This window comes from Herpailurus yagouaroundi, unplaced genomic scaffold, assembly GCF_014898765.1.
Source record: "Herpailurus yagouaroundi ecotype Mexico unplaced genomic scaffold, PumYag 141, whole genome shotgun sequence".
Taxonomy (NCBI): domain Eukaryota; kingdom Metazoa; phylum Chordata; class Mammalia; order Carnivora; family Felidae; genus Herpailurus; species Herpailurus yagouaroundi.
This window is the reverse complement of record NW_024412396.1, coordinates 51,708,161-51,724,547: the sequence shown is the minus strand read 5'-3', so window position 1 is coordinate 51,724,547 and position 16,387 is coordinate 51,708,161. Positions and strand designations below refer to the sequence as shown.

Sequence of the window (16,387 nt, the reverse complement as noted above, 5' to 3'; positions counted from 1 at the left end):
AAGTCCCCATGTTCTTGGTGAAATCAGGAAATTACAGGCTTCCAGATATCTCAGACATGGAGGAGGCTTGAGGATTACCTAGGCCAACCCTTCCTTTTTAGAACTGAGCAACTGAGGCCCCTGGAAGGTAAGAGGCTTACAAGGCTGATACCTAGAGGAGTCTGCTCCCTTGTCTACACTCCCAAAGCTTTATTCCACTCGATATAAATGTGCTGAGCACCAACCGCGAACAAGAGTTGGTCACTGAACAAAGCACAAGGCCAATCAAGACCAGAGCCCTGGCCTTCAAAGAATGCACAGCCTAGTGGCTGGTTTATAAATCACTGGTAAATGCCTTCTTCCCTCATTCCCAGCTACAGCTGGCCCTTGAACAACATGGGTTTGAACTGTGCAGGCCCACTTACACGTGGGGTTTTACCGGTAAATTACCGTATGGTACCATAAATGTATGTTCTTTATGGTTTTTTTTTTTAATGTTTATTTATTTTTGAGAGAGAGCGTACCCATGTGCGAGAGAGAGGTGGGGGGAGAGGCAGACAGAGAGGGAGACAGAGGATTCGAAACAGGCCCTGCACTGACAGCAGAGAGCCCGACATGGGGCTCAAACCCATGAACCATGATGCCATGGCCTGAGCCGAGTCAGACGCTTTATCAACTGAGCCACCCAGGCACTCTTTCCTTATGATTTTCTTAATAACATTTTTTTCTAGATTACTTTATTATAAGAATACAGTATATAATACATATGACATACAATGTGTTAATCGACTCTTCATGTTATCTGTAAGACTTCCGGTCAACAGTAGGCTATTAGTGGTTAAGCTCTGGGGGAGTCAAAAGTTATACGTGGATTTTTGACTGCATGGGTGTCAGCACCCTAACCCGTTGTTAAGGGTCAACTATATTCAAACCCCTAAGGTTCCATCAAAGCCTGCTTCCCCTAGGACACTCATCCTGACTCCCGGCCTACGGGTCTCACTCTTGTGTCTGAGGTCCCGTAGCAGTGGTCACCTGAATCACACATCTTGATCCGATCCATGGCTTTAAAACAAATCCATTGCTTTTTGACCCATTCACATGAGCACTCCTCAACCATCAGCTCCTTCAAAGCTGGGTGTGGGTAGGACGGTTCATTTCTACCTCTCAAAGCCTGTAAAGACCACACTGGGCCCCCAGAAAGCACTTGATAAACACTCAGGAATCATTTCATACTCTATGGCCTATCTATTTATCTATTTGTCCATTAGATTCTATGACTAGCTAGGGAGAAGACTTCACAACACTGAGTATTAAGGAAATGATCAGACAACAACCCAAACAGACAGCGCACAGAGTATATCTATGCCAAGGGGAAGAAAGGATGAGTTCATCCTGCAGCAGACAGAGGAGGCAAGAAAGCACGAAGCATGTGGCAAATGACCCACGAATGGGGCAGTTATATATGCATGTTTGGGAGAGCTCCTTTCAGCAGAGTTAGGAGGACATGATTCAACAGGGAGGATGTTCCTGAGCCACTGGAGAAAACTTCTAACGGTGAAATATTCAACTAAGATGCTCTTTTTTTTAATGTGTATCTACTTTTGAGAGAGAGTGTGAGTAGGGGAGGGGCAAAGAAGTGGGGAGGGACAGAAGATCCAAAGTGGGCTTTGTGCGGACAGTAGTGAGCCCAATGCAGGGCTCGAACTCACAAACCATTAGATCATGACCTGAGCCAAAGTTAGACATTCAACTGATTGAGCCACCCAGGACCCCTCAGATTAGATTGAGGGTTGGAGGGGAGCCCCAAAGTTTTCCAAGGCCCAGATGTTCTGAGTATGAGCCCTGCATCAGGAACCACTCACACTAGCACACTGAAGAGAAAGCCAAGTTTTCTGGTAGAGTTTGATCAAGGCTGCAAAGTCTTTCCACGTACATTTGCTGAGGAGCACTGGTCCAGGTCTGTCTCTAAAATTACATACAGAATCTAACATGTCAAAGCTTCAGAACAGAGACCCTGTGCAATCCCATTCTATTTCGGCTTAGTATGACAGAGGTTGGGCGTACAGGAATATAGGTGCCTGAGGGTGCACACCCATGCCTGTGCTACTGTGCAGAGGGAGCTTTGCACAAGGAAGGGCACACATGCAGCTCCACACGTGTGGCTGGCACGTATATCTGTTACATGTACAAACACCTGCAGGTAATACAGCAGTTCCTCTGCCACCCTGACAATAAGAAAAACCTACCGTTGCAACTGCTCTGCCCACCCTGACAGCACCAAAGTCATTAGGATCCAAGTACTTGTTGCTGTAGAGGAAGAAGCCAGAGGCAGCAAGAGCCATGCCGGTCCACGAAGCAAGCTTGAGAGCCCTTCGGGCCATGTCCCCAGACCCTGCCGAAGGAAAGCAGAGAAAAGGAACAGTTGAGTTCCATAGTTAGTCAGACCAGGATTCAAATGCAGGCTCCGCCACTTAATAGATTATACAACCTTGGGCCATTTTCTCAATCTTGCTGATCTTTGCTTCCTCGTTTTTGGGGTAGCTGCCTCAAAAGTCGTTGGGATAAAATGAGATCATGTACATAGAAGGCTTAGCAGAGTACCTGGCACAAGCCAACTCTCAAGGTCATTTTTCCTTCCACAGTGCCAGGCACCATTCTAGGCACTGGGGACAGAAGGAACAAAGCAAAGTTCTTGCCCACATGGACTTACACTCTAGATGGGACAACAGATCAGAAGCAAACAGACATATATTAGAATAGCAACTGGTATTAAGTACGGAGAAGAAAAAGAGGGTAAGAGGATGATGAATATGTGACAAAAGTGCTATTTTAAACAGGGGAAGTGGCAGAACATACTAACCACCGTTACTTGTAACTATTATTTGTACCACCATGCACATATAGGCATCATTAGCCCTCCATGCCCAGGTCTGAAGTGCTCAGGCCACGGTCAAAATGGCAGCTGGTCAGAATCAGCCAGATAAGCTCTCAGTGTCTGGCTGACTTCCAAAATATTTATTTCAGTTAGAGTAAACTGCTCCCTGTCTAGATTGTGAGCTCCCTGAAGTTTTGCCTGAAGGCAAATACCATGACTATTAGTACACCATCCACTCACAGTCTTGCAGGATACTATGCAGTTAGGGATTCGATGTCCACGTGCTGATTTGATCTGTTCAACCAAACATACTCCCAGTTGGTAGGATCAAGTGGGCTCAAGGCTCTTTGATACCCTTCCCCACCCTACTTGTACCAGCTCAGCCCACCAGGTGGACTGTTGGAGCACTGGGAGGTCACTGTACCCAATGGGCTGCTTCCTCTTCAATTTCTGGGAACTCTATTATCAGACTAAAATCCTCGACCATAGCTGCAGGTACCAGGGGAGAAGTCCCACCCAGGAGAAGTGAATCACCAAGTCATCCACACGTGCAAACCTGTATAGAAGCAACAGGAAGATTCAGGCCATCACTGTTTGCTCTGCTTTGGACTCAGTCTGTGACCAACCCCTCCCTGCTCTGTGCTTCTGTTTCCTCTTTGTATGAAAACTATTGCTACACACAGTCTTGTCTTCATTTTCTTTAAAATGTATTTGGACTCATGCCTCATAGTATAGCCACAGATTTTCTTAAAATCTTTAATTTTATTTGAGTGAAAGAACACGAGTGGGGAAGAGGGGCAGAGGAAGAGAGAGAGAATCTTAAGCAGGCTCCATGCTCAGCACAGAGCCTGACACGGGGCTCAATCCTACAGACCTGAGCCAAAATCAAGAGTCAGAGGTTCAACCCACTGAGCCACCCAGGCATCCCACAGATTTTTTTTTTAAGTATTCACAAGTACATCTTATTCCATTCTTCTACTTTCAACTTAAATTTATACTGTTTCTTTAAACAACATATAGTTGATTTTTTTCTTTTTGCAATTAAAATAACCTATGTATTTAGATTTAATTTTAGCATCTTCTTCTATGTCTTCTATTTTTCCTACCTGTTCTATTTCTTTTTCTCTCCTTTCTTGGCCCTTTCTGGACTCAATAATTTTTATAATTCTGTTGTTTTTCTCCTTTGCAGTCTTCTTTTCCTAATCCAACATTTCTAAAGTATGGTCAGAGGAATACCTGTAAAAATACCATTTCAAAAATGCAGATCTCAGGGGTGCCTGGCTGGCTCAGTGGGTAGAGCGTGAGACTCTTGACCTCAGGGTTGTAAGTTTGAGCCCCATGTTGAGGATAAATATTACTCAAAAATAAAATATTATTTATTTTTTTAAAAGTTTATTTATTTCGAGAGAGCATGTGTGCATGCACAAGTAGGGGAGGGGCAGAGAGAGACAGAGAGAGAGAATCCCGAGCAGGCTCTGCGCTGTCAGATCTCATGGGGCTCAATCTCACAAACTGCAAAATCATGACCTGAGCCAAAATCAAGAACTGGAGACTTAACCAACTAAGCCACACAGGCACCCCTAAAATCTTTTTTTTAATCTAATAACTTATTTTTTATAATTTACATCCAAGTTAGTTAGCACATGGTGCAACAATGATTTCAAGAGTAGATTTCTTAAGCCCTTTACCCATTTAGTCCATCCCACCTCCCACAACCCCTCTACAACCCTCTGTTTGTTCTCCATATTTAAGAGTCTCTTCTGTTTTGTCCCCCTCCCTGTTTTTATATTATTTTTGCTTCCCTTCCCTTATGTTCATCTGTTTTGTATCTTAAAGTCCTCATATGAGTGAAGTCATATTATACTAAAATCTTTTTTTAATGTAGATTTCTTACACTATATTAACAAAATGAGGGATAAAAATCAGATCATCTCAACAATGCAGAAAACGCATCTGACAAAATTCAACACTCATTAATGATTAAAAACTCTCAACAAAGTAGATACAGGGGAACATACCTAAGCATAATAAAGGCCATATATGATAAGCCCACAGCTAACATCATACTCCATGGTGAAAGGCTGAAAACTTTTCCTCTAAGATCAGGAACAGGACAAGGATGCCCACTCTCACCTCTGTTATTCAACACAGTACTGGAAGCCCTAGCAAGAGCAATTAGGCAAGAGGAAGTAAAAGGCATCCAAATTGGGAAAGAAGAAGTAAAACTGCCACTATTTGCAGATAACATATTATATATAGAAAACCCTAAGCAATCCACCAAAAAACCATCAGAATAAACAAATTCAGTAAAGTTGCAGGATACAGAATCAGCATGCAAAAATCCGTTGGGTTTCTATGCACTAATAATGAATAATCAGAAAGAGAAATTATGAAAATCCCACTTATAATTGCGTCAAAAATAAAATATCTCAGAATAAATTTAACCAAGACCTATACACTGAAAATTATAAGACACTAATGAATTGAAGACACAAACAACTGGCAAGATATTCTGTGTTCATGGATTGGAAGAATATTATTAAAATTTCCTTGGGGCGCCTGGGTGGCTCAGTCGGTTAAGCGGCCGACTTCGGCTCAGGTCATGATCTCGCAGTCCGTGAGTTCGAGCCCCGTGTCGGGCTCTGTGCTGACAGCTCAGAGCCTGGAGCCTGTTTCAGATTCTGTGTCTCCCTCTCTCTGACCGTCCCCCGTTCATGCTCTGTCTCTGTCTCAAAAATAAATAAACGTTAAAAAAAATTTTTTTTTTAAATTTCCATATTACCCAAAGCAATCTGCAGATACAATGCAATCCCTATCAAAATTCCAAAGGCAGTTTTCACAGAAATAGAACAAACTATCCTAAAATTTATGTGGAACTACAAAAGACCAAGAATACCCAAAGCAATCTTGAGGAAGAAGAACAAAGCTGGAGGTACCATGGTCTCTGATTATACTACTATATTACAAAACTGTAGTAATCAAAGCAGTGTGGCATTGACATAAAAACAAACACATAGATCAATGGAAGCCAGTAGAGAGTCCAGAAATAAACCCATGCGCATATGGGCAATTAATTTACAACAAAGGAGCCAAGAATACACAGTGGGGAAACGACAGTCTTCTCAACAAATAGTGTTTGGAAAACTGGATGGCCACATGCAAAAGAATCAAACTGGACCCCTATCTCATACCATACACAAAAACTAACTTAAAATGGGTTAAAGACTTGAATGTAAAATCTGAAAACATAAAACTCCTAGAAGAAAACATAGGCCATAGCTCTTGGCAATGACTTTTTGAATCTGACACTAACAGCAAAAGCAACAAAAACAACAAATGGGAATACCTCAAACTAAAAAGTTTCCATACAGCAAAGGAAACCACCAACAAAATGAAAAGGCAACCTACTGAATGGGAAAAAATATTTCCAAATCATATATCTGATAAAGGATTCATATCCAAGATCTATAAAAAAAACCCATACAATTCAACAGTTTAAAAAATCTGATTAAAATACAGGCAGAAGATCTGAATAGATATTTTCCAGGGAAGACATACAAATGGCCAACAGTTATACCAAAAGACGCTCAACATCAGTAATCATCAGGGAGATGCAAACTGAAGCCACAATGAGATATTACCTCAGACCTGCTAGGATGGCTACTATCAAAAAGACAAGAAATAACAAGCGATGGCAAGGAAATGGAGAAAAAGAAACCCTTGTGTACTGTTGGTGGGAATGTGAATTAGTGCAACCACTATGGAAAACAGTATGGAAGCTCCTCAAAGACTTAAAAATAGAACTACCATATGACTCAAATACCCAGAAGTGGAATTGCTATCCAAAGAAAACAAAAACATTAACTCAAAAAGATATATACATTCACATGTTTGCTGCAGTATTGTTTATAATAGCCAAGGTAAGAAAACAACGTAAATGCCCATCAATGGATGAACGGATAAAGAAAATGTGATATATATGTGAATATAATGGCATATAACTCAGCCATGAAAAGGAAGGAACTCTTGCCATTTGTGACACATGGATGGACCTAGAGTGAAATAAGTCAGAGAGAGAAAGACAAGTACTATATGATCTCACTTATATGTGAAACCTAAAAAACAAAAAACCAACTCCAGATACAAAGAACAGCTTGGTGGTTACCAAAGACGGGGTGGAGGTGGGCAAAATGGGCAATGGGGATCAATAGGTACAAACTTCCAGTTATAAAATAAATAACTCATGAGGATGTAACATCCAGCATGGACTTTAATTAACAATATTTTATTACATATTTGAAAGTTGCTAAGAGTAAATCCTAAAAGTTCTCATCAGAAGAAAAAAATTTAGGGACACCAGGGCAGCTCAGTCGGTTAAGTGTCCAACTCTTGATTTTGGCTCATGTCATGATCTCACGGTTCATGAGATTGAGCCCACGTCCAGCTCTGTGCTGACAGCATGGAACCTGCTTGGGATTCTCTCTCTCTCTCTCTCTCTCTCTCTCTCTCTCTCTCTCTCTGACCCTCCCCCCTCCTCACCACATGCTCTAGCTCTCAAAATAAAAACTTTTAGAAAAAAAGAAAAAAAAATTTTTAACACACAAAAATGCAGATTTCTGAAGTCTACTCACTGACCCACTGAATCACCAACCCTGGAGATGGGACTCAGGAATCTGCATTTTAACAACATAAGGGTGATTTTTACTCTTTAATAAAGAGGCTCCACTGCATTCAAATCCATCAGTGAAACCATGCCCAAAAATCAAGCCTTCTCAGTTTATTGCACCTACTCCCAAACCCCCAGTGTCTGCAATTGGCGCACAAGAGTGACTGCAAACAATTATTTTTAAAGAAATAATTTCAGAAACTCATTTCTTTCCCTAAACACAAATGCTCTGGCTCAGCTCCTGGTTCAGTTCTGGGGGAAAAAAAGGAGTTTATAAATAAAAAGAATAAATTAGATTAAAACCTTGTTTTGTAGAATGTGCTTTATTTTCTTTATATTCTCTTTATTTAGGAAAGCCTCCCTATCCCCACATCATTCTGCATTTTAATTATTTTTTCTGCCAAAATTTATTTTTTTTAATATGAAATTTATTGTCAAATTGGTTTCCATACAACACTCAGGACTCATCCCAACAGGTGCCCTCCTCAATGCTCATCACCCACTTTCCCCTCCCTCCCACCCCCCATCAACCCTCAGTTTATTCTCAGTTTTTAAGAGTCTCTTATGGTTTGGCTCCCTCCTTTTTTTTTTTTTCCTTCCCCTCCAAAATTTTATTTTTTTTTAATATTTTTTTTAAATAATCTCTACACCCAACATGGGACTCAAACTCACAACCCCCAAGATCAAGAGTCACATGCTCTACCCACTGAGCCAACCAGGCACCCCTCTGCCAACATTTTAGTAAGCCAAGGGTTCCTTCCAGACCAGAGACATGGTGGTTGAGAACATGCACTCCAGCAGGCCTGCATTGGAGGCCCTATAGTCATTTGCCCAAAGGGTTAGCAGCCACACTGCTAACTCTCTCTGAATCTTGTGACCTTGTCTATAAAATGGGGATGATGACATCAGTGTCTACTGGATGGGGTGGTGAGGGACGAGGAAGTCATGCAAAATGTATAGCAAAGAGCCACCTCCACAGTAAGAACACAGCAGCAACTGCTATCACCACCAACACTGTTGTTATCTCTTATTATTATTATTACTAGTAATTATTTCCTCTCCCAATGCCATGCTCCAGTAAAGGACCTCATTTACACTGCTATCAGCTTCTGCAGGACTTCTGCGTGCCCTACTTCTAACATCCTGGCAGGCTCCCACTTCCCCCTACCTTTTCCCCTTGTTCTCTACACCCTCAGCCTGCAGGATCTGCTCTCAAAAAGGGTAGCATACAGGTCATGATCTCACGATTCATGAGATCCAGCCCTGCATCAGGCTCCATGCTGACAGTATAGAGCCTGCTTGGGATTCTCTCTCTCCTCTCCTTCTGCCATTCCCCTTGCTTGTGCCCTCTCTCTCTCACACAAAATAAAATATGTTTTTTTTATATTTTATATTTTTATATAAACAATAAATAATGTTTATTTATCTTTGAGAGAGAGACAGAGAGAGAGAGACAGAGCATGAGCAGGGGAGAGGCGAGAGAGGGAGACACAGAATCCGAAGAAGGCTCTGAACTATCAGCACAGAGCCTGATGCCAGGCTCGAACCCATGAACTGTGAGATCATGACCTGAGTCAAAGTTGGACGCTTAACCAACTGAGCCACCCAGGCGCCCCAAAGTAAAAAATGTTTAAAAAGGGCATCAGCATGTTCAGTTCACCCTCTACCTTGTCTTGCCAAAACATAGGTTCCCAAATGGACCCAGAAGCAGGCTTTACATTAGGCTGAGTGCACTCAGCTCCTTACACATCTTCCTCCTTCAAGATCATCAGTGTAGTCCATGAGGGACCATTCCTTGTGGGGCCTGAAAAGAAGCCCACATTAAAAAGGTCATCTGGGGGCACTTGGGTGGCTAGTTCAGTTAAACACCTGACTCTTGATTTCAGCTTAGGTCATGATCTCACAGTTCACAGGATCAAGCCCCATGTCAGGCTGTGCACTGACGGCACAGAGCCTGCTTTGGTTCTCTCTCTCCCTCTCCTTCTGCCCCTCCCCTGTGTGTGCGCGCGCTCTCTCTCTCGCTCTCTCTCTCTCTCTCAAAATAAATAAACATTTATAAATAAATAAACATAGGTAGATAGGTAGGTAGGTAGGTAGGTGGATGGATGGATGGATAGATAGATAGATAGATAGATAAATGGCCATATGGAGGGATTGGTAGTCAGGATCTCAGCCTCTGGAGCCAGGAAGAATCCTGCTCTGCTGCTCACCAGCTCTGTGACCTTGAGCAAGCCACATTTCTTGGAGCCTCCAGGTAAACATCTACAAAAGAGTTCTTGATAGTACCTCCCTCCTACAGCCACTGTGAGCATTAGAGGAGATGCTGTTTTAACATAATACCTAACATACTCAGCAAGTAAGACGTCTTTTCCTTACTGTCACTTTAAACTTCATTTTTTCTTCCCAGAAACACTGACAAGTTTATGTAGACTAAGAACTCATAGCACCTGAGAGACCAGGATTTGGCACAACCTTGTACAATTAACAAAGCAAGGGAGGAAGCCCATCTTATCTTGACTCAACTGCTCAACCATTCTCCATTCCAAAGCCATTTCCCCACATCTCATCTGGCTCTTACTCTCCACCAGAGTCGTCACCACCCTAACCTCCACATGCACTCATTATCCTACCTCCCCTCCACCTACAGAAAAGTCCAAGTTCTCTAGCAAGGGGTTCAAGGCTCACCCTATTCTCACCCCGCCCCACCTTGCCTGCTTCATCTCCCAAATACCTCTGCACACTCAGTCCCCCCTCATCCCTCTATGAAGCCTCTAAGTGAACCAACCACTCAGAATTAGTTGCTCCTTCCCATCTGGTCTTATTATGCATTGCTTTTCTCTCTAAGAATTTGGTCCTGTATCTGCCTCTTCTACTAGATGCAAAGGGCCGAATTTGTTAATATATTACATAACTAATTTATAAGTTTGCTAACAAATACATAATTGAATGAGTAAGAGAGTGAATTTTTCCACCTAAACATAGAAACTTCAGTCCAATTATGCATTCCCCTGCTCTCAACTCTCTAATGGCTCCCACCTCACTCAGATGAAGACCCAAGGCATTGGCCGACAAGGCCCTATCTGATCTGACCCCCCAGTTTCCTCCAAGGTCTCAGGCCCTTCCTTTTTCCCCCTTGCTACCGCACTCCAAAAGCACTAACGTCCAAGCTATTCATCAAACCCACCAGGCACACTGTGGCCTTACAGCTTTTGCTCTTGCTGTTCTCCCTGTCGAGCACACGAGTCACAAACTATTTCGGTAAAGGGCCATATATTAAATATTTTCAGCTTTGCAGACTATATATAATGCCTCTGTCACAGCTACTCAATTCTGCATTGTAGCACAAGGCAAATGGCAAGCACAGACAAAATATAAAGTTATGAGTGTGGCCAGATGTGGCCCAGAGGCTACAGTTTGCCAAACTCTGCCTCGGCATGGTAGGTGCTCCAAAAGTATTTACTGAATGGATGAATCAAGGGAGAAACTATACCCCACTAGGCCTGTGCAGAGCCAGTAACAACACAGGTCCCCAGGTGAGAATCACTCCAGGGCTATCAATTCAGTAGCCATCCTACACCAGCACCCCAGCACCACCTCCCAGCTCTTGCCTCTTAAACCCCATCTTCCTGGTGCACCATCCTCCAGGCCTGTCCCTATAGGCAGTGGAGCCCTGAGACCATCCCACCCTGGGAGGGGAAGCCACAGCAAGAAACAGACACAATTCCCAAGACCTGGTTTTCATGCAAATGTCCTCAGTAATAAAAGAGGTGGAAATTGAAAAACATAAAATAGATGATAGAGGAGCCAAACTGTGCCTAAACAGACTGGAGCTGGAGTTTTCCATACGGTGTCAGTGAGTCTTTAACATGCAAATGAGTTGTTTCCCTCAGGGTATTTTAAAAGACCCTGTCAGCCGTGAAATATGTCTGTCGATGAAAAACACCTTTCATTATTAAACCTTTTGCTAATGAATCGCCTGCCCTGTTCTGTTTATTTGCCTTTCTGACTTCCACCTGAGTTACTTCTCACAGGAGCACACACTTTTGGGAGGGGCCTTAAGGACACCAAGACCCTAAAAACCTAAAAATTAGATGACAATTTTAGCAACAACTAACCTTTACAAAGCCCTCTGCACTCATTATCTCATTAGATATTCCACACAACCCAGTAAGATGAGACAAATATTATCATCATCCACAGGCATAAACGAGGAAAGGAACGAGTTGGGAGATTTTTCCCAAGCGCTCAACCAGTAAACGGCAGAGTTGGAGCTTGAGGCTGTCTATGGCACACGGCCTCCTTAGCAGGGACTCTGTTCACCCATGTCCTTAGCACTCTTCACAAATAACTGTATCAGTCACTGTGGGCAGCGACTCTGCTTTATGACCCTCTACCCTGCCCAAATGGCAGGCATGTGGAAGACACTGCTTAGAGCCCTGGAAATCAACATGTCAGAATATCAACCAAACCTCACCAGAAATAACCGATTCCAGTCTATGAAACATTTAGGAGAGCTGTGTTATTGTCAAAGCTATAAGAATGGAATCCATCTTGCTGGACCATAGGGAACACCCCAGCAGGTGATGAAATGAGGCAAAAGGCAAGTGTGGAAAGCTCTACAAATGGGAAGTTGATAGTCAAATGGAATGTCCATCCCCTGGACAGAACTAAATGGGGAATCAAGCACTTACAGTTTGTGGTGGGCCAAACAGTGGCTAGGCCCACCAGTTACCACCCATCCGCAGTCCCCATGCCACATTCCAGGTCAATAAGCATGGAATCACCGTGCCCTGCTTGGTGCACAGGTGAGAATGGTCAGAAGAAAGGCACTCTGGGCTCTAATTCCATCAATTCCATACAGTGACCGCAGCCTCCTCCCATTTCCTAAAGAGGCTACTAGAGAAATGGGCATTATTTCTTCTGGTCTACTCCCAAGACTGGAAAAGACTCAATAATACCCTTGGAGAGAGTGATCAGGTTTTCAGGGAAATCTGGTAATTGATGTGGATAAAAAGCAAACAAGGTGAGGGGCATCTGGGTGGCTCAGTCGGTTTAGCATCTGACTCTTGGTTTCAGCTCAGGTTTCACCTCAGATCTTGAGGTTCCTGAGTTCCAGCTCCACGTGCTGCCAATGCCAAGCGTGCTTGGGATTCTTTCTTTCTCTCTCTCTCTCTCTCTGCTCCTCCCCCACTCATGCACATGTGCTCTCTCTCTTTCTCAAAATAAATAAACTTAAAAAAAATAAGCAAACAAGGTGGAAAATATCATCATGTCTCAAGTCTGGAAAGATGCACAGTCAATGCCCAGGGACCATCTAACTGGCCTGATGAGGTTTATAACCTGACCTGCCACCAATGATGCAGTCCAAATATAATCATACGTCCAGAAGGTGGCTGAATCAATATTGATTAAATAAAGGAATCCTTGGCTGATGCCACGGTCCCAGAACAGACAAGGAAAATAAATCTCACCCAGGCAAGGAATAGAAATTCCCCATTCAGTTCATCCTGGGCAAGTAGGGACTCAGGGAAAACAGTGGAAAATCAAGCACAAAGAGCAAGTGGCAGGTAAAAGGTAGGTCACTGGAGTCCCTCTGGCATAAAAATCTAAATCCAGATTTAGTTAGTTGGGGGCCAGGGAGCTGGACAGGGAGTCGGAGAATGGATACCAGAACCAAGCACTATTCTTATCTTATAGGTCCCCTGTCTGCAAGAAAATGTATATTAGCAGGAAGGAATAAAATGCAAGCTCTCCCGGCAGAGATAAAAATCTTACATCTGTAAAGGCTGTTGAGAAACAGCCAAGCCAATAATAACACAAGAGGATATGATGTAATCCAGGAAAAATGACAGAAGTGTAAATCTGTATATAAAATGTAGGGACAAATTAATAGTGTACACAGTGATATGCACATGTTTATCATGACAAAATGTTAAACTGGCAAATAAGGACACAAAGACCCATAACCCAGTGTGAGAAGTTGGTGCTTTAAATTCACAGGATTTTTTTTTTCCTATAAAGCAGTAGTGCTCAAAATTATGTCCGGGGCAGCATCTCTATCTCCAGGGAGCATGTTACAAATGCAAATTCTTGCTCCCCAGCCCAGACCCAGTGAATCAGAAACTCTGGGTTGATTCCAGATGATTCTGATGCAGTTTGATAGCTTGTGCAATAAGAAAATGCTTAAAGAAAACATACAAAGGCACAGATAAAGTCTAGTTCACTTTCAGCTCGGTAAATATTTCTTGAGCACCCATTAAGTGCCAATTATCATGGACGTGATCAATAAATACTTGTTGAATTGGCTGACTTCCTACCTAGTAGAAAGTAAATGCCACTTAACCTGGGGAGAGAGCTGTGCTAGGTGTCTTCCAGAGGCTGCTCTCCATGCACAGCTGTCATCAGCACGTTCCAGTTCCAGGAGAACTGGAAGCGCAGGGCCCCGCAAAGTGTGGGAGATTAGGGGCGCTCCGGGGCACGCCAAGCTACCAGACGGAAGGCAGAGATTTGGGCGGCACCCCACGCTCTAGTCCAGAGATCACGCCCAGCCCCCCGCCGCCCGCGGCTCGGAGTCCACACACCGCCTAGGCAGAGGTCGCCTGGGTGAGCCACCCGATGCCTCCTCCTCCAGCTCCAGCCCTGCCTACATGCGAGACTGCGCCATCGAAGTAGCCAGTCCACACTTCTGCCCACTGGTGAGCCGGGCTGGAGAGTGACCGCAGAAGAGGCGGGGCCCTGCCGGTCACGTGGCCGCGCGCCGGCCTGGGTGACAAGGTCACAGGCCGCGGGTTCCCTCCTGCGCAGTTCCAGCGGAGGCGGGCGTCCGGGGCGTTTGCACCGCCACCCCAGCACTCTACGCGCCGCGCGACCCTGGTGCGACTACACTACTCACCCCAAGGGACGCGGGGACGCGGCGCCGAGTTCCGCGCCGCAGCTGGGTGACGGGATTCGCCGGGTCTTGGCTCTCAGCCACCCGCTGATTGCGCCTAATGAAGCGGAGGCGCCGCGCGGCCTGCCGGGACTTGTAGTTCGTGGTTCCCTAAGCCGCGGCCAAGCGAGCCACCGGACCCGCGCTCCCTGTGGACCGCTCCTTCCTAGGAGGTAGAGGGGTCAAGACACCTAACCTGCCAGGGGCACTTATTTCTTTGCTCGGGCTGCGGACACACAATCTTTCTGAAATTTGTTTTCTGAAATTTGTTTTCGATAGTCTTTCCGAAGGAGGCGTAGATTCGTGTTCTGTGGAGGATGGAGTTGTGGGCTTGTGCATTTCAAATAAGGTATTAGAACAAGCGAGGAAGACATCCACTGACAGTTGCCGAGTGGTGAGAATGTGCTGATTGATCTTGGTTATCTTTGGCCCCCCTTCGTTCATTCATTGACCTGTATCGCATGTTTATAAGATGTGCTTTGGAGACATTCATCAGACGTTCATTCCACAAATATCTCTTGAGCCACTCCCCGGGGAGCAGAGATGGGGGCGGGGGGGGGGGCGGTCATCTATCAATTCAATCAATTCCAGTCAAATTTCCAACAGGATTTTGCCTGGACTTTCACAAGCTAATCTAAAATTTATATGCAAAAAAAAGGGGGGGTGGGTAAAGCATAACCAAAACACTCCTGGAGGAGAATGACATGTTTCAAGGACTTGGCCTTTCATACATCAATATTTATTATAATGCTATAAAAAATTGAGGCCATTTAGTATTAGTATGAAGATAGGCCCGGGTGGGGAGAGAGAGAAGAAATCAGCCTAGAGAACCCAGAAACAGATCTAGGAATAGGTGGGATCTTGATATATGATAGAGCTGGCATTATAGGTCAGTGGGGATAGGCACATTATTCAGTATATGAGCTGGAACAACTAGTTATCTGTTGGATTCCTCACTCCAGGTAGATTAAAGACTTTCAACAGGAAAAGCAAAATAAGATGTTTTAAAAGAAAATAAAGGAAAATATTCTGTGATCTCAGGATAGGGTTTATTAAATGACACAAACTGTATTTAATACCTTGATAAATTTGGACAACATTAAATTCAATAACTTCTCTTCATCGACAAGCATTACAAAACAAGCCGCAGACTAAGACAATTGCAGTACAGAGACAGCAATAGTATAGAACTGCGTAATACAGCCCCGCTGTCTCACATGGGCAGTGTATGCATGCTAAGACAAAAACATGAATAATTTTCAAGCAGTGTAAGAAGTGTGAGCTGAAGGCATGAACAAAGTGATATAGGAACACAAAGAAGGGAGCAGTAATTTTGCCCAGGAGATTCTGAAATGCTTCATAAACTAAGAACTGACTTGGAGGCTGGGAATTAAAGTCTGAACAGGGGCTCCCCTGGAGAAAGTTGTCGGCATCAAAAAAATCCTATAAAAAAAAGCATAAAAATGCAGTAAAATACAGTAAAAGACATAAAGGTATTTAAATTAAAATGGTAAATTTAAAACCAGAGAGAGAAGACAGAATAAATATATTAAAAACTTAATATGGTTCCTCTAATTGCCCCCCTAAGTTTAACTATGAAAATGTTACCAGCAGGCTAACAGCTACCCTGAGGAATGGAAATGGGGAGGGGAGGCTAGAGAACTTTCAGTTTACATTCTGTGCCCTTGTATCATATTTGAATTTTTTTTTTACAATGAATGTGCATATAACTTTCACAACTAAAATTTAATTACTTAAACATGTAAAAAAAATTTATTATAATTTTTAAGCCTTCCAGTTCAACGTGGTATGTTGAGTATACTCATTTAAATCCACTCCTTCCTGAAATCCCATGAACATGACAGGAAAGAAATAAAAAAGTCATAAAAGCCAAAGGGAACAAGAGACAACAGCAGATAGGAAAAATCAAAAAATAAAT

At 43.5% G+C, this 16,387-nt stretch overlaps 1 protein-coding gene across 3 annotated transcripts in view; it reads right to left on the bottom strand.

Annotated features, from left to right (window-relative positions):
* ADCK1 (aarF domain containing kinase 1) overlaps positions 1-14,518 on the bottom strand; it is a 125,741-nt gene extending 111,223 nt beyond the window's left edge. For all 3 annotated transcript variants that reach the window (XM_040477862.1, XM_040477863.1, XM_040477864.1), the window contains exons 1-2: positions 14,413-14,518; positions 2,226-2,371 (exon numbers count right to left, since the gene is read on the bottom strand). In XM_040477862.1, coding sequence (XP_040333796.1) covers positions 2,226-2,360 — 135 coding nt within the window. In that variant the 5' untranslated portion in view covers positions 2,361-2,371; positions 14,413-14,518. The remainder of the gene's footprint in view (positions 1-2,225; positions 2,372-14,412) is intronic.
* Between the last annotated feature and the right edge of the window lie 1,869 nt (positions 14,519-16,387).